The following is a 23,868-nucleotide window of genomic DNA, read 5'->3' on the forward strand; positions in this document are numbered from 1 at the left end:
TACACGCAGCCAAGCCAGGCAAGCTTCCAGACCCATCCCTGTTCCTGAGCCCTCCACAGGGGCCCCGTCTGTGTTAGCAGAGATCCAGACAGAGGCAGTGGACCTGGATCCCCTGCCAACGACTGCAACAGCCACAGTACCTCCAGTCCCAGACCCGGACCTGGAAACACAACCAGCACCAGAACCATTGCCAGCACTGACGCCAGGGCTTGCTAACGCAACTTCAACCCCAACACCAGAGGGCGCCAGCGAGCCTGCACTGGGAGAAGCAGCAGACAACCATACCCAAGAGGCTCAGCCAGAGCCTGAAATACCACCTGGTGCACCAGTGAAGAGCGGTTCACCAACCACGAAAACAACCCCAGCACCTACATCGTTTCCCGAAGAACCAAGCCCAAGTCCACAGTCTAAGGAAGAACTGGTGTCTACAGCCTCCAGGAAACAGTTCCAGACTGAGCAGGAAGCAGATGACAGCCTTCAGAAAGCTTGGACGGTGGCATGGAGCACCCCACCGCCTCTCAGCTCCTCTAACCGATCCCGGTTTGTTATAGAAGAAGGGCTTTTATATAAGGAGACTCTTTCTGGTGGACACCGGGAAGACTGGCATCCACAAAAACAGTTGGTGGTTCCAACTAAGTACCGGGGGAAGCTCTTACGCTTGGCCCATGATCATCGCAGTGGCCATGCTGGGGTGAACAGAACCAAAGACAGGTTGAGGAAGTCCTTCCACTGGGAGGGGATGGGCAAGGATGTTGCCAAGTATGTCCGGTCTTGTAAGGTGTGCCAAAAACTGGGAAAGCCCCAAGACCAGGTCAAGGCCCCTCTCCAGCCACTCCCCATAATAGAGATCCCATTTCAGCGAGTAGCTGTGGATATTCTGGGTCCTTTCCCAAAAAAGACCTCCAGAGGAAAGCAGTACATACTGACTTTCGTGGACTTTGCTACCTGATGGCCGGAAGCAGTAGCTCTAGGCAACACTAGGGCTAAAACTGTGTGCCAGGCCCTAACAGACATTTTTGCCAGGGTAGGTTGGCCCTCCGATATTCTTATCGATTCAGGGACAAATTTCCTGGCAGGGACCATGAAAGAACTGTGGGAAACTCATGGGGTGAATCACTTGGTTGCCACCCCGTGCCACCATCAAACCAATGGCCTGGTGGAAAGGTTTAATGGAACTTTGGGGGCCATGATATGTAAATTCGTCAATGAACACTCCAATGACTGGGATCTAGTGTTGCAGCAGTTGCTCTTTGCTTACAGGGCTGTACCACATCCCAGTTTAGGGTTCTCACCATTTGAGCTTGTGTATGGCCACGAGGTTAAAGGCCATTACAGTTGGTGAAGCAGCAATGGGAGGGGTTTACACCCTCTCCAGGAACTAACATTCTGGATTTTGTAAGCAACCTACAAAACACCCTCCGACACTCTTTAGCCCTTGCTAAAGAAAACCTAAAGGATGCTCAAAAAGAGCAAAAGGCCTGGTATGATAGACATACCAAAGAGCGTTCCTTCAAGGTAGGAGACCAGGTTATGGTCTTGAAGGCGCAACAGGCCCATAAGATGGAAGCATCATGGGAAGGGCCATTCACGGTTCAGGAGCGCCTAGGAGCTGTTAACTACCTCACAGCATTTCCCAATTCCTCCCTAAAGCCCAAAGTGTACCACGTTAATTCTCTCAAGCCCTTTTATTCCAGAGACTTGCAGGTTTGTCAGTTTACAGCACAGGGAGGAGATGATGCTGAGTGGCCTGACTGTGTCTACGATAAAGGGAAAAGTAACGGTGGCGTGGGAGAGGTGACCCTCTCCACAATCCGGAAACGTCTGCAGCGGCAACAGATCAAGGAGTTGATGCACTCTCCCGTGAAAGTTTCCCAGAATCAACTGGTTAAAAATTGTCCTGACAATGTAAAAAATCTTGTAGTTTTACATAGCTAGGAGTATTTGTAAAGGTGCATGTGTTATTGATCTGTTTATTCTAGAGTTCTAGGGAGAAATCACTGCCAGTGTGGTTCCACACTGTCAGCGATTTGGGGGGCGTGTCATAAACAGATAGTAGGAGTTAACAGAACAGAAGTACTTTATATCTCTTTTGCCTGTAAAGGGTTAACAAGTTCTGTAAGCCTGGCTGTCACCTGACCAGAGGACCAATCAGGGGACAGGATACTTTCAAATCTTGAGGGAGGGAAGTTTGTGTGTGTGCTGTTAGATTTTGGTTGTTGTTCACTCTGGGGGCTCAGAGGGACCAGACGTGCAACCAGATTTCTCTCCAATCTCTCTGATACAGGCTCTTATAAGGTCAGAATAGTGAGTACTAGGTAGATAAAGCGAGTTAGGCTTATGGTTGTTTTCTTTATTTGCAAATGTGTATTTGGTTGAAAGGAGTTCAAATGTGTATTTGGCTGAAAGGAGTTCAAATCAGTATTTTGCTGAAAAGATTTTAATTTCTACTTGTATACTTAGGCTGGGAGGGTATTCCCAGTGTCTATAGCTGAAAGACCCTGTACCTATTCCATTTTTTAAATTTACAAAGATAATTTTCACTGTTTTTTCTCTCTTTAATTAAAAGCTTTTCTTGTTTAAGAACCTGATTGTTTTTTTATTCTAGTGAGACCCCAGGGGACTGGTCTGGATCCACCAGGGAATTGGTGGGGAGAAAGGAGGGAAGGGGGAGAGAGAGGTTAATTTTCTCTCTCTGTGTTAGGATTACTTTCTCTCTCAGGGAGAGTCTGGGAGGGGGAGACAGGAGGAGGGGGAAAGGTGAATTTTCCTCTCTGTTTTAAGATTCAAGGAGTTTGAATCACAGTGATCTTCCAGGGTAACCCAGGGAGGGGAAACCTGGGAGAGGCAACAGTGAGGGAAAGGGTTTACTTTCCTTGTGTTAAGATCTAGAGGGTCTGGGTCTTGGGGGTCCCCGGGCAAGGTTTTGGAGGGACCAGAGTGTACCAGGCACTGGAATTCCTGGTTGGTGGCAGCGCTACAGGTTCTCAGCTGGTAATTGAGCTTAGAGGAATTCATGCTGGTACCCCATCTTTTGGACGCTAAGGGTCAGAGTGAGGAATTATACCATGACAGTGCCAAATACCCAGCAGCTTTCTCTAAACTTTGGCTGCTCAGCACTTTTGAAAGTCAGGTCAAATATTCAGGTGTCTAAATAATGGCCTAAAATTCTGACTTTTTTTAACCACTGCTGAGGCATAAGCTCTAGAAATTGTCTGCACTTTTCTTGACATACAAGTTAAAATAAAAAACAACACACATTTCTCTCCATCGTTCTCCGGAGAAAGTGGGTGAGAGGAAACCTATTATACTGGAAAAACACCAATCTCTCTTTAAAGTTGAAGCTATATTTCCAATTAAATCAAATTTTGATTCCCAACCCCCAAATTTGACACAGCGGCACTTTTAAATAGCCTTAGTGCCATGTGTCACCTACTTGACCGCAGAGTAGCCACCAACAGGCTAACTCTAAGCAGGGGAAGAATAGTCTTGTGGTTAATGCAGAGACCTGGGAGCTGAGAGATTTGGGTTATGATCCAGGCTCTACTACAGACCCAGCAACTCATAGAATTGGTTCCCAAAACCTACCCATATCCTATACCACTTTGTAAAATACTTCACCCATTCCAGAGGGTTGGAAATTTTGGAACTCTGTTAACTCTTTACTATTCAGAATGTTAAGTCTCTATATTGCTGTAAGTATCTTAAAGCCAGTATACCTTTGTTCTTTGGTTCTACTGCATAAACCCGTGCATGTTGTTTAAGACATCTGCTGACACAGTTGAAATGTCAATGTTTATAGGGTTTCAACATGCCAATTATTATAGCTGTAACACTTGTCATAGATGTGTACCATAGTCACCCTTAAAAGTTAGCATTTGCTAAACAAATAACACTCTTCTAAGTAGAGTCAAATAACCATGGCAGCTCAGATACTACTGTATGGCAACTGACAAAAACAGACTTCTTAATGGTGGCCAATGTATCTATATAACATGACAAAGTCAAAGGATAGTGTGGCTACAAGGGCACAGCTAAGATTCTTTGGATCACCTTAACCCTAAATATCCATCATTTCTGGTGTTTTTTTCTAAAGTGCAACCTGAACTTTGCATTACCTGGCTTTCAGAAGCTGATGGTGTGAAGTTTTTTAGTTACAGAGATTTTTCCCTTTTGTTATTGATACTATATTTACAACCTTAATTTCAGCTTGTGAGGGAGCAGAGAAACGGCCATCTCGCACAGAAGGGGTTAAAGAAAACCTTTGGATTCAGCTAGCCCAGCTCCACTATACCTGTGGCCCATGCCAGACCTGAAGTGGGGAGGAGGGAAGAAAAGAAGGGAGACAGGCTCAGCTGCGGGCTGACTGGCGAGGAAGAAGGAGCTCTCTGCTTGCCTGAAGGGACAGATCAGGCAGTGCTTGAGGCAAGTAAGGGCTCCCTGCCAAGGGGAGGCTGCAAATAAGCCTCAGTGCTCGGGGCAACTGGAATAGTGGGGCCATGCCCCAAACTGAAGAGACTGGTAGGAAGTAGCCCAGGGAAATGTGGCTTAACTCCCTGCTGGAATGAGAGACCCAATCATCCCTGTTTAGGGGTTGATCTACACAGGGCCCTGGGATGGGACCCAGTAGACAGGGAGGGTCTGTGTCCCTCTACTACGGCCTTGGGCCTTACAGACTGAAAGACCAGTGATCTAGCCGCTAGGCTGCCTGGCCACAGAAGACCCTGTCACCGAGCTTAATTGAGATTTTTTGTCTGTGAATAATTTAGAACTGAGAACAAGAACAACATTTTTTTTCCTTCCAAAGCAAGTGTTTTATATATCCACACCCTGACGACTAAGAGCTCCAGAGTTGTCCTGAAGAACTAATACCCAACAATTTGTTATAATTTGAGGCCTTGATATACTATACTGCATGAAAGGAAAAAATAACTTCAGAAAGTAGCTCAAACCAAACTAAAACCCAACAGCCAAAAGCTAGGTTGCTGTAGGGAATCCATGAAAAATGAAGCAATCTGTAGCAGTCACAGTAGAAGAGCATTTATCGGTGGCTACATGCTTTTGGCTCCTAATAGTAGGTGAATAAGAACTGATGACTGCATCCTGAGTGTTTCATACCCTATCATGAGAATGAGAGTGCAGAGACTCGGGGATGGTCTATTGTAAAACCTACCATTAGAGAAAATAATGATAATTTGGGAGATTCATTTCATATGAATAAACAGTGTACAATGCCACCAGTGCATCACCATTTATTACTGATTGTCTTGTTCACCTTGCTTTGGATTCTCTCAACTGAATGGCCTGTGAGTCTCCCTCAAATACACAGAGATACAGCTCTCAGATACTACAGTGATGGATACTATTGAAATATGACAGACAGATATACTCTTTGTATCAAATATCAAGAAATTTTGCCTGGTTTCTTTTCTGGTTTTAGTTTTTTTGTCACTGTTTTTGTTAATGTATATTCTTGTTTCAAGTAAATCTAATTTTCATTTTGCAGGACCTAGATTGCTCTCAAATATTTTCATCTCTGTCTCTTATCTTAGTTCCCGGGGGGAACTGGCATTACAAAGTGAATCTATATTTAAAAGGGTAAAAAGACCATCATTATCTGTGTGAGTTCCATCCGTGTGCAATGGACTCTAAATCTTCAAAGAGAAATATTTTAAACTCTAACCCAGTGGCAGTAGTTTCAGGATCAAGTTTAAAGGAGGATGGGGGTGTTGATTAACAGCACAAGCTTGCCCCAATCCAGATCTTTTCCCCATTTTCCTTAGAATATCTTGTGTTAATTCTACCATGCACTGAGCCTATCTATACAGAAATTCCTATCATACTGGGGGAACCAGATGTAATGCGGAAGTCTCTAAACACAGTTATAATCCAGACTCTAAAGTAGTCAGGATTAAATCATGTTTTAAGCATGTTCCTGGACCATGCTGCAACCCTGCAGAAGTCCAAGGCAGTAGCATAGTTCAGAAGCCCAGGTAGGTCCAGTTTACAATGAAAGATCAATCCTTATTTTAACTCTTGTCGGACTACCATGCTGTTACCGGGTCCCCAAACATAACAGGAATTACAGCATGGGACCTAAAAAAGCTGAAGGAAGTTGAATGCAAGTCTCCAAGTTAGGAGTAGGATGAGAATGACAAGTTAATTTTAAGGTTAACATCAAGATTAAACATAGAATTTAGGTCATGATTAAGATAAATGTGCAGGTCATTATCTAGATCAATATCAGAATTAGGATTAGGATAAGAATTAGGGTCAGGATGAGGTTCATAATTAGGATTAGAGGGCGGATCTAGAAGGATTTTCTGAACTTCCTTATGAAATCCATGGGGCTCTTCATTCTAGTGTCTTTGTTAACAGAACATGGTTATCTTCGCTCATTAGAAATATTGCTGCATTAGTAATCTGGATTTGTGTGAGACAGTTCACACATCGGGAGGGTCACTCAGTGACACCCCGCTGAACAAAGGTACATTGCAGATTCTCAAACAAAATGCCATCTGCCATCTCTTAACATTTTAATATAATAGAAAGTTCACATTTAAATTAAAAAAAATATGACAGCTAACAGCTTCCATGTCATCCCATTGACACATTAAATTAATTAAAGCCATTTATTATTAACCCTCCCACTACCACACATAACCAGTGAGCAAAATAGAGACCAAGCCAGAGCCCCATATTCTCAGCATGGCAGGACAGGACTATTGGTCCCAGGGACTGGTCATTTTCGGATACGTACCCAGTACAGTACATCTGTCCAGCCCTCCATAGTGATGCACTGAAACACAGTTAACATGGCAAAGGCAAAGTTGTCGAAATTGGTAATGCCATGCTTGGGCCCCTCCCATCCTGGTTTGCACTCAGTGCCATTCTGACACTGCCGTCCATGCGCTGATTGAGGGGCACAAGGAGAGGGGTCCTCTTCCGCTGGTGTATCATAAATGGTGGGAAAACAAAAATGAGAGAATTATTAAGTACTGCCTGAGTCACTGGAAAGGCAAAAGAAGGATACTTGCTTTTTAGGCTAGACTTTTGCAGTGCATTTGACACATTATTTGAAGACACCACCAAAAATTGTATTGGTTTTAACCAGGTGCCAGTGCATTTTTTGGTTTGGCTTTTTTATTTTGCAGAGGATAGACAAGCTACCAATTATGATCATCAAAATTGTCATTTACATTTTTCAATACACATCCTTCCACAAACAAGAATCAGTGCACTCCTACATAAGGAGATGTTAGGTTATGCCTATTGCATTTCTTGGTGTGCGCACTGCAACTGTGATTTTCCATTTCCATATTCACGGGCAGTCTGGGTTAATTTAAGGCCACTTATGCCCCCTAGCATTGAACTGACTGAAGCTCTCTTCCTGTGGAGCACCTTACCTCTAAAGGAGCCAAACTTCAGGCTTCAGTGCTATGGAGCTACCAAGGGATGCTGGACTAATGTTAAACTGCTGTGATGCATTTCTGGAGCTTAGAAGCTTTGTGGAATGTTATCCACAGGTCCTGTGGTGCTCAGAAGCTCTGCAGGATCATAACTTCTGATAAACCACCTGCCTATTCTATATAAGTTTGGAGTTTCTCCCAATTTGTAAAATTAAGGACCCAAACTACATGTCTGTTCCAACTCTCTGGTGCATTAAAAAAGCCCATGAAAAACATTTTAATACATACAGATAAACACAAATACTAATATTGGGATCCTAGTAATATGTAATGAGAGTGATTGATCAGTAAGAGTACAGTCCTGCTGTCCTTATTCAGGCAAAGCTACCATTGAAAGCAGTGGGAGCTTTGCCTGGATGAGGACTGCAAGATAAGGCCCTATATTTAAAATAGATATGTGAGGGTTTATTTTGTTTGTTTCTATCTATTTTGTTTGTTCCTACTATCTATCTCATGAGACAGCTTGTTCTTGTGAGATTTCCAAAAGTTCTGGTAGTGTTTACACCAAAGTACATCAGGAGTAGCAAGATCAGAATCAGGTGCCTCTTCAGTAGTTACCATAGACAAAGATAATATATACATTAACAGAGTGTAAAAATCCATGGCAGGTCATTACAGTTCTAGTATATTTTCCAGCAATTGAAATTTACTGATCTTATAAGAAGGTAGAAACTAGAGAACTCCTGTGGCAATTTCTCTCTGTATGATAATTCCTTGCTATATGCTCGTGACTGAGACAGAGTCATTAGTACCCAGAATCTCACAGTGATCACTGGTGCTCAGGTCAAATAAATCAAATGATAAACAGCAGATGAGTAGATGTGTGAGTGACAATCTACTGGATTTTCTTAGGAGGCATTTCCTGACGGTTTTCATGTGCAGGATGCCTCCCATGAATTCATTTTTACTTTCAGAGTAGCTGCCTTTCTAACCACAGCCACATCCTGAGAGAGAAAAAGGAAGCGCTGATCATAGATTAGAAACTCCTCTGCCATGATAATAGTTATTAAAGTTTACAGTATTGTATATTTGGGGACTGAAGTCCTTATAGAATAGCTGAGTTGTTCAACTCTATGTTTCTGACTCAAATACAACTCAGTCTGTTGGTGAGAAAGTCATTACTGTCTTATTGCTTTTGTCCATGGGAAAAGAACTGGAGGTCTCAGCCCAGCTGCAAATGGCAAACATTCATATGAAATAGCACCGCCACGCTCAGCAGGAATTGACAACTCTGCCGGAAGTCTCAACAGAAAGGCCAATGACTGGATGGGCTGTGGAGACTGAGCTAAACTCTCACCCTTATAGCTGGTTTCTCCATATCAAAGTTGAGTCCTGTTTAAGGGGCAGAGTAGAAGGAGTTTCCATTTTTGATCCCCATATCGTACGTGTTTTGTGACGAGAGAGAGAACTCCTATCTCTAGTGCTGGCACTCTGGCACCTTTCAACAGTGCTAAATTCATGTAAATGTTCTAATTCAGTTAAACTTACATTATGTTGGGAAAGCCTTACTTTGAAAATATTTGTATGTAGGCTGCAGTTCCTTCCCTCTCACTTGTGTATCTGTGCAGAGAGTGCCTTTAATATTGCTGCTTGGTCACACCCTTGCAACTTGGTCCTCTGGAGGCAATCAGCCTGCTCTCTCTGTCCTCCACAAGCAGAATGCCTCCAGCAATTGCTGTTGGTGCAGTGCTCCTCCACACACACTCTAACACGACCAAGCCAGTGACGGTGAAGCCCAATAAAGATGCCCTAACAAGCATAGCTTCTGCTTCCTTCACTCACAGGTCCACAAGGACTCTGAAGGATGAGGACTTAGAGAAGAGATGAGGCTTAAAGAGATGAGCAAGGAAACAACTCAATTCTGGCGATGAATCAACTGGAAAAACAGAGGAGGAGGTAGGAACTGGCTCGCATAAGGAAAATACAAAGGGATGTTTCTGTTCAGTCATTCCTTCATCGGCATTTGTTTTCCTTTGGCTGTATTTCTAATTACATGGTATGCTGATGGACAAATATCCTCTGTGGAACTGTTTAAAGGCATCTGCAGCTTTTTCCAATACAGTAAACAGAAAAAATGTGCAAACTGCCTTAAATATCAAGGCGAAACGTTCTCCTCTTTGGGGACAGAACTAGAGCTGGGCAAAATTTTTGGCCTGCAAGTTTTTTCCAGTAAAAAATGCAGATTCGGCAATACTGAAACTTTTCATAAATTTAGTCAGAATGCTTTGGTCAAAAAAACACCCTAAAAAAAAATTCTGAAAAAAATCAACATATTTCCTATCAACATTCCTGAAATGAGATGCTTCAATGAAATGACTTGCTGTTTTGAAATTTCCTTTAGTTTAATTTTAATTTTTATTAAAAGCTCAAAATCAAAATGAAGCTTTTGGTTGACCTATTTTTTTTTTAACTTTTTGATTTGTAAAAGTTCTTTGAAAAAAATTGGTTTTGATTTGACCCAAAACTAATTTTAAAAATAATTTTAATTGTGCCACCAAACCAAAAAATCCATTGTTTTCACAGCCATAGGCAGAAGCCCACAGACACATCTGCAGAATGGGCACTTCACACTTCCCTAATGCAGCCTCACAGGCATGGCCTACATCGGGAAAACGCATTGTGGCAGAAAACATGTTCACTAAAACATTTTAACTATAAGGGTGTTAACCATCATTTTGCCCTCAGTGTGGACAAAGACAGTCATGTTTAAAAATGTGTTAGTTGGTGATGGTTGGCTCTAGATACTTCTAAACCTGGAAAATCCCATTAAAACAATTGCAAAAATCAGAGTGTAGGAAACTGAAGCTTCTGCTTAGCTCAGCAGTGAGGGGTGCTATATAAATGTGTAAATTAGACAAATACTGTAGCAGACTGTTCTTTTTGGCTCTAAAACTGTCTATAGGGCCACTCACACCAGCATCACACAAACACACACACATCAATCATGAAATTCCCAAAACAGCAAGAAGGAAATTGTGAAACTGACTAAACCCAGCGCAGCATCTTGGAGCAAAACCCTAGAGTTTTTGCTTTCTTATAGCTGGTAAATCAGCAACACCCAAGTACCTCCCTGCACTATCAGGGCCAAATTCATCATTGAGCTATACCTTGCATTGTCATACATATACACCAATGCACAGATACTGCCAGCTGGATGTTCAAACACTACCAGATCATAATAGTAGCATTTGACACCCTCTCCATAATACAAACTGGTAATTTATTCGTATCCTTTGTTAACTGGTGAAAAGATAGAAAATAAAGGGTAGGAATAAATGGTCAGTTTTCAGAATGGAGAGAGGTAAATAGTGGTTTCCCCCTGTGGTCTGTACTGGGACCAGTCCTATTAAACATATTCATAAATGATCTTTAAAAAGGGGTAAACAGTGAGGTGGCAAAATTTGCAGATTTACAAAACTACTCAAGATAATTAAGTCCCAAGCAGACTGCGAAGAGCTACAAAAGGATCTCAAGAAAACTGGGTGACTGGGCAACAAAATGGCAGATGAAATTCAATGTTGATAAATGTAAAGAAATGCACATTGGAAAACCTAATCCCAACTATACATATAAAATGATGGAGTCTAAATTAGCTGTTACCGTTTAAGAAAGAGATCTTGGAGTCATTGTGGATAGTTCCCTGAAAACATCCACTCAATGTGCAGCGGCAGTCAAAAAAGTGAACAGAATGTTGGAAATCATTAAAAAAGTGATAGATAATAGGATACATCCATGGTACGCCCACATCCTGAATACTGCATGCAGATATGGTCACCCCATCTCAAAAAAGACATATTGGAATTGGAAAAGGTTCAGAAAAGGGCAACAAAAATGATTAGGGTATGGAATGGCTGCCGTATGAGGAGAGATGGGACTTTTCAGCTTGGAAAAGAGATGCCTAATGGAGGATATGATAGAGGTCTATAAAATCATAACTGGTATGGAGAAAGTGTTATTTACTCCTTCTCATAACACAAGAACTAGGGGGTCACCAAATGAAATCAAGAGGCAGCAGGTTTAAAACAAACAAAAGGAAGTATTTCTTCACACAACGCACAGTCAACCCGTGGAAATCATTGCCAGAGGATGTTGTGAAGGCCAAGACCATGACAGGGTTCAAAAAAGAACTAGATAAATTCCTGGAGGATAGTTCCATCAAATGAAATTATTAGGCAGCAGGTTTAAAACAAACAAAAGGAAGTATTTCTTCACAGAACCTGTGGGACCCTTTGCCAGATGATGATGTGAAGGCCAAGACTATAAGAGGGTTCAAAAAAGAAGTAGATACATTCACAGAGGATAGTTCTGTCAACGGCTATTAGCCAGGAGGGGAGGAATGGTGTCCCTAGCCTCTGTTTGCCAGAAGCTGGGAATGGGCGAGAAGGGATTGATTACTTGATGATTACTTGTTCTGTTCATTCCCTCTGGGGCCCCTTGCATTGGCCACTGTCATAAGACAGGATACTGGGGTAGATGGACCTTTGCTCTGACCCAGTATGGCCATTCTTCAGTTCTTATGTTTTTTGCACTGGGGTAAATGTTACGCAAGGTGCAGGGCAACAGTGAATTGAGCCTCCACCCCCGCCCCAAGTAACACATCTCTTACCTAGTAATCCACCTTGCAGGAAGTAGCAGGTCTTGTGCATCTTCCCCATGAATAGCTCTAGTCCAATGATGGCATAGATAATTATGACAAACAGCACCAGCAGAGCAATGTGCAGCAAGGGGACCATAGCCTTGATAATGGAATTTAAAACCACTTGGAGACCTGAAGAGAGGGAAGAAGGCAACACTATCAATAAGAGAAGAAGCCAAAGCTAATACAGCCATCGAGGACTGTAAACTGCAGACAAATGCTTCATTTTTATTGGGCATATAAAACCAATCCCCCTCCCCCAGCATTTGATAAACTGATAATAGTGACTTACATTTATACATCATCTTTCATCCAGAGGGAGCCCAGAGTATTCTACAAACTTACCACAGCAAACCTGATTTACAAAGTAAACTACTGAAGGGATTGCTTCACCTACCACTGAATGCTACCACCTCTGGGATGGAACACAGCAACTGTTTCTGCATATTCCCCAAAATCAGTTATAAGGTGTTCCTCGAGGGATATAAGTGAGAAAAAAGGGGTAAAAAGAACAAGAGAAACAAATCCAGAACTCAGCCAGAAGAAGAGCAGCAGTGGGTAACACCAATGAGCCAGATGCCCGGAACTGGCAGAGCAGTTCTTGGAGTGTAGAGAAGGAAGGTAGCATCAAGGCTCCTTTCTGCTCCTCAATTCTTGGCCTGATTGGGGGTCAAACCAATCTCTGGCACAATTTAAAGCAAGCTAAGGACCACCCTAGATTACATTGACTAGAATGATCCTCTAAAGCCTGCTCTGCTGACTGAAGATTGCCAAAGCACCCTGCACTTCATCTTTGTCCCGTCCTTTCAGCCTGACAAGGAATGTTCTCTACTCCTATTGGGTGAGACAGAACTTGGTGCTGGTTTTATGTCACCTGGGCCTTCCCTCTACAACAGGGAATCCCCAGATGCTCTGTCAGGGTAACTCTATGTCCTCTTTGCCAAAAGAGATGAAAGGTGAGAACATATTTTTTACAGAGGGAAGAAGACTGATACTGTACTTAAGGCATAGGTCTGGGCATAGGAGCTGACTCCGTGGGTGCTCCAGGAAAAAAATTAGTGGGTGCTTAGCACCCACTGGCAGCTAAATTCTCCCTCTTCCCCCAGCGCCTCCTGCCTGCCGGTGGCTTCACTGATCAAGTCCTCTGCCTCCCTCTCAGCGCCTCTTGTCCACCTCTGGAAGGGGTCTGGGGCTGAGTCGGGGTTAAGTACTTCCTGGGACAATTGGAAGCCAGTGCCTGTGGGTCTGGGAACTAAGAAATCTGGGTTCAGGGTTCTGGCTCTGTCACAGAGTGTGACGGTGGGAAGTCACTTATGGGCTGATTTGCAAAGGGTGCTGAGCATCCGTAACTCCATTTGAAACTGATGGGACCTGAAGGTTCTCAGCACCTTGGACTTCTCTGTGCCTCAGTTCCCCCACTTCTAAAACACAAATAATAATATCTACATCACAGGAATGCTGTAAGGTTACTGGAAATTCACTAACGTTTACAAAGTTACAAATCCTTATTTGGATGGTGAAAATACAATAAATAGCACAACATTATTATGCTATTAATGTTGGGAGTGTGGAGAGGGTTCCCTATGGACATCTTAAGTATCTACTATCCTTCAGCTGAGAAACAGCCAGTTCACAATTATAAGCTCCTTAGGGTTTGCAATAACTGTTAGCCTTGAATTAATCCATTCATGTCTCCTACAAATTCTGTCATCTTATCAAAGAAGTTGATATTAGCTGTGATTTCTGAAACATGTGATTCGAGTTGTAAATGTCTGCTGTACACCTACCAAGTTGCAATAACCATTAACTTTTCAAATCTATTGTCTGAGATCTAGGCATTTTTGTTTTTACTACTGTTTTAACAACTAATTTAAATGCATTCTAATGATGATAATACATTTCTCAATAAGCATTTGCACACTTATGTGCAAACCACTTGTCATTGACAGAGCAGACTGAGTCTTCTAATTTGCTCACCTGATCATCCCAGCATCCAGTAAGAATGACCAGAGAAGATGTCAATAGTCAGGCTAATTGGATCATAGAATCATAGAATCAAAGACTTTAAGGTCAGAAGGGACCATTATTGATCATCTAGTCTGACCTTCTTCACAACACAGGTCACAGAATCTCACCCATCCGCTCCTGTAACAAACCTATGACTGAGCCACTGAAGCCCTCAAATGATGGTTTAAAGACCTCAAGGTGCAGAGAATCTTCCAGCAAGTGACCTGTGCCCCATGCTGCAGAGAAAGGTGAAAAAATCCCAGGGCCTTTGCCAATCTGCCCTGGAGGAAAATTCCTTCCTGACCCCAAATATGGCGATCAGCTAAACCCTGAGCATGTGAGCAAGACTCACCAGCCAGACACCCAGTTCATTCACTTGCAGTAACTTGAGTCAGCTGTCAATATCACTATATTGATACCATTTTCAGAGAGCACTTCTTGAGTGGTTATAGTCACTTGGTTTATAGTTTTATAATTCACATCCTCTCCTAAGGTGTACTGTATTCAGCATGGAACACCCTGCTTCTCATATAGTAATCCGTAAATGAAATACAATATTGATGTTATCAGATGTTCACCTCACACTAGAGAAGGATGTCCTGCCAGCTCAGTTGTGGCATTCCCACTGCGGATTAGCTATGGATGGGTAGCCATGCTCAGGAGGAAAATATGACTATGGCCACCTAAAAGATCAGTTATTTTCTGAGCCAGTCAGAGATGATTTTCCTTTCTCTGATTGCTCATTTTGTTCACCCTACTAGTCTGAATTACCTGCACATACAGAAAATTAACTGTAGTCCATGTCAGAAAATGGTGCTAATTTATTCCAGACAAAAATTCCATCCCAAATGCTTTTAGGAGTCTCACAGTAAAATAAAAACCACTTTCCCACTCCACAATCACTACATGGGAAATGGCAGACAGAGGTCTGAGCCAAACCCTGAATTTGTCTAATTCCAACAACTTTATGAAACTTCAGATTTGGATCCAAAATTTGTGGGTTTATAATATCCTACAAGCAAACAAAGGAAGTTCTTAATTGTCAATGATTTTAAAGGCCTCACCAATCCTAAATGTGGTCTAGACTTGAAGGTCAAGTATTCTAAGACCCTAGTTTCATACTATTAGTCATTAATTATTATTTTTATTAATTTATTTAACATTCATATGAGGATTTCCCCAAAGCATTTGAGAGGGTATTAAAGATAACCATGATGATGCATAAAAAGTGCTGTCTTTTTAAACATATAAAAAGCCACTCCATTAAAGTGCTCAAGTGTACTGCAGATATACACGGTAGACAGTGTCAGTTAAAACCATTGCATCCTTTGTTAAAGTAGTGGTTGTAAAAAATCAAAAGCTTTCACCAGAAACAGGAGATAGTAAAGGAGTTCAGACAGCCTGGGAGAACTGGTACCACCTAGAGTTTTATATCAGCGTCTACTAGGTTAATTAGAAAAAGCTTCTCTACGATTGTCATAACTTTAGTCCCAGATTTGGACCTTAGCGTCCAAAATATGGGGGTTAGCATGAAAACCTCCAAGCTTAGTTACCAGCTTGGACCTGGTACTTGCTGCCACCACCCAAAAAATTAGAGTGTTTTGGGGCACTCTGGTCCCCCTGAAAAACCTACCCTGGGGACCCCAAGACCCAAATCCCTTGAGTCTCACAACAAAGGGAAATAATCCTTTTTCCCTTCCCCCCTCCAGGTGCTCCTGGAGAGATACACAGACACAAGCTCTGTGAATCCAAACAGAGTGATTCCCCCTCTCCATTCCCAGTCCTGGAAACAAAAGCACTTTCCTCTTCACCCAGAGGGAATGCAAAATCAGGCTAGCAAATCCAACACACACAGATCTCCCCCTGATTTCTTCCTCCCACCAATTCCCTGGTGAGTACAGACTTAATTTCCCTGAAATTTCCCAGAAAAGAAAACTCCAACAGGTTTTAAAAAGAAAGCTTTATATAAAAAGAAAGAAAAAATACATACAAATGGTCTCTCTGTATTAAGATGACAAAATACAGGGTTAATTGCCTAAAAGAAATATGAATAAACAGCCTTATTCAAAAAGAATACAAATCAAAGCACTCCAGCACTTATATTTATGCAAATACCAAAGAAAAGAAACCATATAACTTACTATCTGATTTTTTTGTCCTTACACTTAGAAACAGAAGATTAGAAAGCAGAAACTACTTCTCCAAAGCTCAGAGAAAGCAGGCAGACAGACAAAAGACTCAGACACAAACTTTCCTCCACCCAGAGTTGAAAAAAATCCGGTTTCCTGATTGGTCCTCTGATCAGGTGCTTTAGGTGAAAGAGACATTAACCCTTAGCTATCTGTTTATGACATGCCCCCCAAATTGCAGACAGTGGGGAAGCTCACTGGCGGCGATTTCCTCCTAGAACTTTAAAATAAACAGATTAGTACAACACATGCACCTTTACATATACCACTAAGTATATAACTAACAGACCTCTACATTTTAAGAACACTGTTTAACAACTGGATTCTGGGAAACTCTTACGGGAGGGTGCATCAGCTACTTTGTTAGAAGCTCCTGAGATGTGCTGAATTTCAAAATTAAAATCTTGGAGAGCTAAACTCCAACGAAGAAGTTTCTTGTTGTTCCCCTTGGCAGTCTGAAGCCACTTTAGCGCAGCATGGTCAGTTTGTAGCTGGAACCGCCGTTCCCAAACATATGGGCGTAGCTTTTTCAGGGCGTACACAATGGCATAGCATTTCTTTTCACTGACTGACCAGTGACTTTCCCTCTCAGACAGTTTCTTGCTGAGAAACATGACAGGATGGAAGTTGTGATCTGTTGCTTCCTGCATGAGCACTGCTCCTATACCATGCTTAGATGCATCCGTGGTTACTAGGAATGGTTTGTCAAAATCCGGGGCCCTGAGTACAGGGTCAGACATGAGCGTTGCCTTACGTTGGGTAAAGGCCTTTTGACACTTATTAGTCCACTTAACTGCATTTGGCTGGGTTTTTTTGGTCAGGTCGGTCAGTGGGGCAGCGATTTGGCTGTAGTGTGGTACAAATCGCCTGTAGTATCCGGCCAAGCCTAAGAAGGATTGGACCTGCTTTTTGGACCGTGGGACAGGCCACTTTTGGATAGCATCCACCTTAGCCTGTAGGGGGTTTACGGTTCCTTGACCCACCTGGTGCCCCAGGTAAGTCACTCTGTTTTGGCCTATTTGACACTTTTTGGCCTTAACAGTTAGTCCGGCCTGCCTGATGCGCTCAAAGACCTTTTCCAGGTGTAATAGGTGTTCGGGCCAGGAGTCTGAAAAAATGGCCACATCATCGAGGTAGGCAACTGCAAATTCTCCCAGTCCAGCTAGTAGACCATCTACCAGCCTCTGGAAGGTGGCGGGTGCATTTCGAAGGCCGAAAGGAAGGACATTGAATTCATACACCCCCGCATGGGTGACGAATGCTGACCTCTCCTTGGCAGGTTCATCTAGCGGTACTTGCCAGTACCCCTTGGTTAAGTCTATTGTAGAGATGAACTGGGCACGTCCCAACTTCTCCAATAGCTCATCGGTGCGTGGCATTGGATAGTTGTCCTGACGAGTTACCGCATTTAGCTTACGGTAGTCCACACAAAAGCGTATTTCCCCATCTGGTTTGGGTACCAGAACCACTGGAGATGCCCATGCACTGGTAGATGAGCGGATTATACCCATCTGTAGCATGTTCTGGATCTCCCGTTCTATAGCAGCTTGGGCATGAGGAGACACCCGGTAGGGTGGGGTTCTGATTGGGTGAGCATTACCTGTATCAATGGAGTGGTATGCCCGTTCAGTCTGTCCTGGGGTGGCTGAGAACAATGGGGCGAAGCTAGTGCACAGCTCCTTGATTTGTCACCGCTGCAGACGTTCCAGGGTGGTTGAGATGTTCATCTCTTCCACGCCACCGTCTTTTTTCCCGTCGTAGTAGACACCGTCAGGCCACTCAGCCTCATCTCCCTGGACTGTAAACTGACAAACCTGTAAGTCTCTGGAACAGAAAAGCTTGAGAGAATTAACATGGTACACTTTAGGCTTTAGTGAGGAATTGGGAAATGCTATGAGGTAGTTTACAGTTCCCAGGCGCTCTTGGACCGTGAATGGCCCTTCCCATGATGCTTCCATCTTATGGGCCTGTTGCGCCTTCAAGACCATAACCTGGTCTCCTACCTTGAAGGAACGTTCTCTGGCATGTCTGTCATACCAGGCCTTTTGCTCTTCTTGAGCATCCTTTCGGTTCTCTCTAGCAAGGGCTAAAGAGTGTCAGAGGGTGCTTTGTAGGTTGCTTACAAAGTCCAGAATGTTAGTTCCTGGAGAAGGCGTAAACCCCTCCCATTGCTGCTTCACCAACTGTAATGGTTCCTTAACCTCGTGACCATACACAAGTTCAAATGGTGAAAACCCTAAACTGGGATGTGATACAGCCCTATAGGCAAACAGCAACTGCTGCAACACTAGGTCCCAATTATTGGAGAATTCGTTGATGAATTTTCGTATCATGGCCCCCAAAGTTCCATTGAACCTTTCCACCAGGCCATTGGTTTGATGGTGGTACGGGGTGGCAACCAAGTGATTCACCCCATGAGTTTCCCACAGTTTTTTCATGGTTCCTGCCAGAAAATTAGACCCTGAATTTATAAGGATGTCGGAGGGTCAACCTACCCTGGCAAAGATGTCTGTTAGGGCCAGGCACACAGTGTTAGCCCTGGTGTTGCCTAGAGCTACTGCTTCCGGCCATCGGGTAGCAAAGTCCATTAAAGTCAGTACGTACTGCTTTCCTCTGGGCGTCTTTTTTGGGAAAGGGCCCAGAATATCCACAGCTACTCGCTGAAATGGGACCTCAATTATGGGGAGTGGCTGGAGAGGGGCCTTGACCTGGTCTTGAGGCTTTCCCACTCTTTGGCATACCTCACAAGACCGGACATACTTGGCAACATCCTTGCCCATCCCCTCCCAGTGGAAGGACTTCCCCAACCTGTCTTTGGTTCTGTTCACCCCAGCATGGCCACTGGGATGATCATGGGCTAAGCTTAAGAGCTTCCCCCGGTACTTAGTTGGAACCACCAACTGTTTTTGCGGCTGCCATTCTTCCCGGTGTCCACCAGAAAGAATTTCCTTGTATAAAAGTCCATGGTCTATAACAAACCGGGATCGATTAGAAGAGCTGAGAGGCGGTGGGGTGCTCCGTGCCGCCGCCCAAGCTTTCTGAAGGCTGTCATCTGCTTCCTGCTCAGTCTGGAACTGTTCCCTTGAGGCTGGGGTCACCAGTTCTTCCTCAGACTGTGGACTTGGGCTTGGTCCCTCTGGAAGCGATGTAGGTGATGGGGTTGTTTCCGTTGCTGGTGTACCGCTCTCCGCTGGTGCACCTGAGGTTATTTCAGGCTCTGGCTGAGCCTTTTGGGCATGGCTGTCTGTTGCTTCTGCCAGTTTTGGCTCGCTGGCGCCCTCTGGCATTGAGTTTGAAGATGGGGTTGCAATTGCTGGTGCTGGTTGCTGTTCCAGTTCCGGGCCTGGGACTGGAGGTGCTGTGGCTGTTTCAGTGGTTGGCATGGAATCTGGATCCACTACCTCTGTCTGGGTCTCTGGTAACACAGACGGGGCCTCTGTGGACGGCTCAGGAACAGGAATAGGTCTGGAAGCTTGCCTGGTTTGGCTACGTGTAACCATTCCCACTTGCTTGGCCCGCTTCACCTGGTTGGCCAAGTCTTCTCCCAGTAGCATGGGGATAGGATAATTGTCATAGACTGCAAAAGTCCACATTCCTGACCAGCCTTTGTACTGGACAGGCAGTTCAGCTGTAGGCAAGTCTACAGCTTGTGACATGAAGGGGTAAATTGTAACTTTGGCCTTTGGGTTGATGAATTTGGGGTCTACGAAGGATTGGTGGATAGCTGACACTTGTGCCCCTCTCCACGCAGTAACCTTCTTTCCGCCCACTCTCAAATTTTCCTTTCGCTCCAAGGGTATTTGAGAGGCATCTGGGCCTGGGGATCTTTGGTGTGATGGTGGTGTAATGAATTGCACTCGCATGGTGTTCTTTGGACAGTTGGCCTTGATATGTCCCAGTTCATTACACTTAAAGCATCTTCCATCTGATGGGTCACTGGGCCGAGGTGAGTTACTGGAGACTGGTGAGGTGGAAGAGTAGGGTGTCTGTGGCTTTACTTGGGTGGTATGTGGGGTCTTTGGCTGTCCTCGGTTGTAGGGTTTATGGTCTGTGTGCCCCCTGGGGTAATCGTTCCCCTTGACAGTAGCTTTCTTGCTTTCTGCCACTTCCATCCATTTGGCTCCAATCTCCCTCGCCTCAGCAAGATCTTTGGGTTTTCCATCTTGTATGTACCGTGTGATGTCTTCAGGAACACCATCCAAGAACTGCTCTATTTGTATGAGGAGGTGCAGTTCTTCCAAGGTTTTAACATTGTGTCCTGATATCCAGGCCTCATAATTTTTTGCAACATAGTAGGCGTGTTTGGGAAATGACACATCTGGTTTCCACTTTTGGGTTCTGAAGCGCCGACGGGCATGATCTGGGGTTATCCCCATTCTGTATCTGGCCTTGGTTTGAAAAAGTTTATAGTCATTCATTTGCTGCTTAGGCATTTTAGCTGCCACCTCTGCTAAAGGTCCACTGAGCTGTGACCTCAATTCTACCATGTACTGGTCTTCGCGGATGCTGTACCCAAGACAGGCTCTTTCAAAATTTTCCAAGAAGGCCTCGGTGTCATCACCTGCCTTGTAGGTGGGAAATTTCCTGTGCTGTGGAGCAATAATTGGCGCCGGGTTGTTAGGGTTGGCTGGCACATGCAGCCCAGCTTTTGCCAAGTCCAGTTCATGTTTTCTCTGTTTTTCCTTCTCTTCATTTTCTTTTTGTTGTTTTTCCATTTCTTTTTGTTGTTTTTCCATGTCTCGGCGGTGGGCTGCCTCTTCTTCTTCTAGTTTTCTTTTGTGTGCTGCCTCTTTGGCTGCCTGTTCTCTTTGGTAGGCTGCCAGTTTGATGCTTTCTTCCTTTTCTTTCAGCTCCAGTTGTCGCCTGTGTTCAGCTTCTTTGAATTGCTCTTCGGCCTCAATTTTTGCCTTAGAAGTCATGATTCCTGTTTTCTTGTGTTGGGTGCCCTCCGGTGTTTCTCTTCTGAACTGCAGGCTCTGTTGCCTCCTGGGGTCTGCCTAGCAACAATGCTTTTATCTAATCTTCAATGTTAAGTAAACCTGAAAAACCACTTTATTTGCATGTATATAGTGCTGGTAATGACTCTCAATGGGAGAGCTATTGTCACAAAAGATTGTCACAGCTTAATGGTCTCTTGCTTATTATGCAAGCCACAAACTGCCAGAGAGAGCAGAAAAAAAAATTCTCTTTTAAACCCAAACTGTTTCTCTCTGCTAAAAAGCCCTTAGCAGAGAAGAGAAAAAAATAATATTCCTACTGGCTTCTGGATTTTGTCTATCCCGTAACCGCTGCCACTCATATCATAACTTTAGTCCCAGATTTGGACCTTAGCATCCAAAATATGGGGGTTAGCATGAAAACCTCCAAGCTTAGTTACCAGCTTGGACCTGGTACTTGCTGCCACCACCCAAAAAATTTTAGAGTGTTTTGGGGCACTCTGGTCCCCCTGAAAAACCTTCCCTGGGGACCCCAAGACCAAAATCCCTTGAGTCTCACAACAAAGGGAAATAATCCTTTTTCCCTTCCCCCCTCCAGGTGCTCCTGGAGAGATACACAGACACAAGCTCTGTGAATCCAAACAGAGTGACTCCCCCCTCCGTTCCCAGTCCTGGAAACAAAAGCACTTTCCTCTTCACCCAGAGAGAATGCAAAATCAGGCTAGCAAATCCAACACACACAGATCTCCCCCTGATTTCTTCCTCCCACCAATTCCCTGGTGAGTACAGACTTAATTTCCCTCAAATTTCCCAGAAAAGAAAACTCCAACAGGTTTTAAAAAGAAAGCTTTATATAAAAAGAAAGAAAAAATACATACAAATGGTCTCTCTGTATTAAGGTGACAAAATACAGGGTTAATTGCTTAAAAGAAATATGAATAAACAGCCTTATTAAAAAAGAATACAAATCAAAGCACTCCAGCACTTATATTTATGCAAATACCAAAGAAAAGAAACCATATAACTTACTATCTGATCTCTTTGTCCTTACACTTAGAAACAGAAGATTAGAAAGCAGAAACTACTTCTCCAAAGCTCAGAGAAAGCAGGCAGACAGACAAAAGACTCAGACACAAACTTCCCTCCACCCAGAGTTGAAAAAAATCCGGTTTCCTGATTGGCCCTCTGGTCAGGTGCTTCAGGTGAAAGAGACATTAACCCTTAGCTATCTGTTTATGACAACGATAATAAACCAACTTTGAAGAAAAGAAGAGAAAAGCTATTGAATAATGTTATCATGAATTAATGCAAGTGCTTTGCAGTATTCCATTAGGACAAACTGTTTTCAAATCCAAATGATTCCATTAATTAGCAAATTGTACACACATTACTGTTAAAGTATTCACAGAAGTTCTAAAAGTTGAAAACTGCTAACAACGTAGCAACTTTAGAGGTGTCAGCTAAAAAAAAAAAACTGCCAAAAGCTACTTGCAAAAGAAAAAAAAAATCACACACAACATTTATCAGTGTGTCCAGCATTGCTGACAAGTTATTATTACAGTATAGTTTTTCTGAGCTCCTGCAGCCCTGCAACACAAACAGATCTCTTTGACTCACAAGGGGTGTCTGAGGACCCAGTTGTGGAGTTGCAGAGGAAAGAAAGAGGGATAGTAGAGAAAGAAGAATAGGAGTAGTCGAGGGATGACAGCGGAAACAACAGTACAAAGAGATTGTCTTTAAAAAAAAAAAGCGTCATCAAAATGGTCTCAGTCATAAACTGGCAAACCCTGAGCTCTGTGCTGGCCCTGAATAGGAGGGCTGGCCACTGGTTAGATGAGTCTGTGCATCAGGGGAAACTGGGGCAAAGTTTCCACCCCAGGCCAGAGTCTATGACAGCCAGAGGCTAGAGGAGCCCCTGCAAACCCCTGGAAGAGAAGAGGATGGGAGAAATCACATCTAAAGTCTTCCTCTGCCCCAAGCTCCACCTGTTCCCAGTCTCCCAATGCTGCCATGCATGGAGCTCACCCAAACTAGGGACTCACAATGTGCAGGGAAGTGAACCCACTCCACCACTCTGTGTCCTATCCAGTCCCCACTCTCCTGTTCAGCAAACTATTTGAGTTACAGTTTTCCCCTGCAGACATGGAGAAGGTGCCCGGATATTCCACTAACAGAGAAAATGGGATAGTATTTACTCATAAATACATTCTAAAATCAAACTGGAATGGTTTGTTATCTGGCAAGATCAAACTCCAGATTCTAGATTTAAAAAAGATGATACCATCAACTACCCCACTACAGCAGAGTGGAGAGCTGCATCTTTACACTCATAGGTGCTGGAACTAGGGATGCTGGAGGTGCTGCCACGCCCTCTGGCTTGAAGTAGTAATAACAACTCAAACATTTAGTTTCTGCCCTCAGCACCCCCATTATAAAAACTGTTCCAGCACCACTGCTTACGCGGCTTTATAGAGGTTAGTGATGCCATTCACTAATGCAGAGCCCTGACCTTAGGTCTGGCAAGCGAATATGAAATGATGTTCAAATGTCTGTTGTTTTTCAATATATTTATTTATATGTGGAAACCACCACAATGTGCTACACACTCTTGCACATTCATGAAGGGATGGTAC

The 23,868-nt window shown here is 43.6% G+C and overlaps 1 protein-coding gene across 1 annotated transcript in view; it reads right to left on the reverse strand.

The window, feature by feature from the left end:
* CACNA1C (calcium voltage-gated channel subunit alpha1 C) overlaps positions 1-23,868 on the reverse strand; it is a 672,248-nt gene that overhangs the window by 226,293 nt on the left and 422,087 nt on the right. Inside the window, 2 exon segments of the mRNA XM_030542977.1 lie at positions 6,758-6,945; positions 12,073-12,234. Of these exon segments, the coding sequence (XP_030398837.1) occupies positions 6,758-6,945; positions 12,073-12,234 (350 nt within the window).

This window comes from Gopherus evgoodei, chromosome 1, assembly GCF_007399415.2.
Source record: "Gopherus evgoodei ecotype Sinaloan lineage chromosome 1, rGopEvg1_v1.p, whole genome shotgun sequence".
In the NCBI taxonomy this organism is placed as follows: domain Eukaryota; kingdom Metazoa; phylum Chordata; order Testudines; family Testudinidae; genus Gopherus; species Gopherus evgoodei.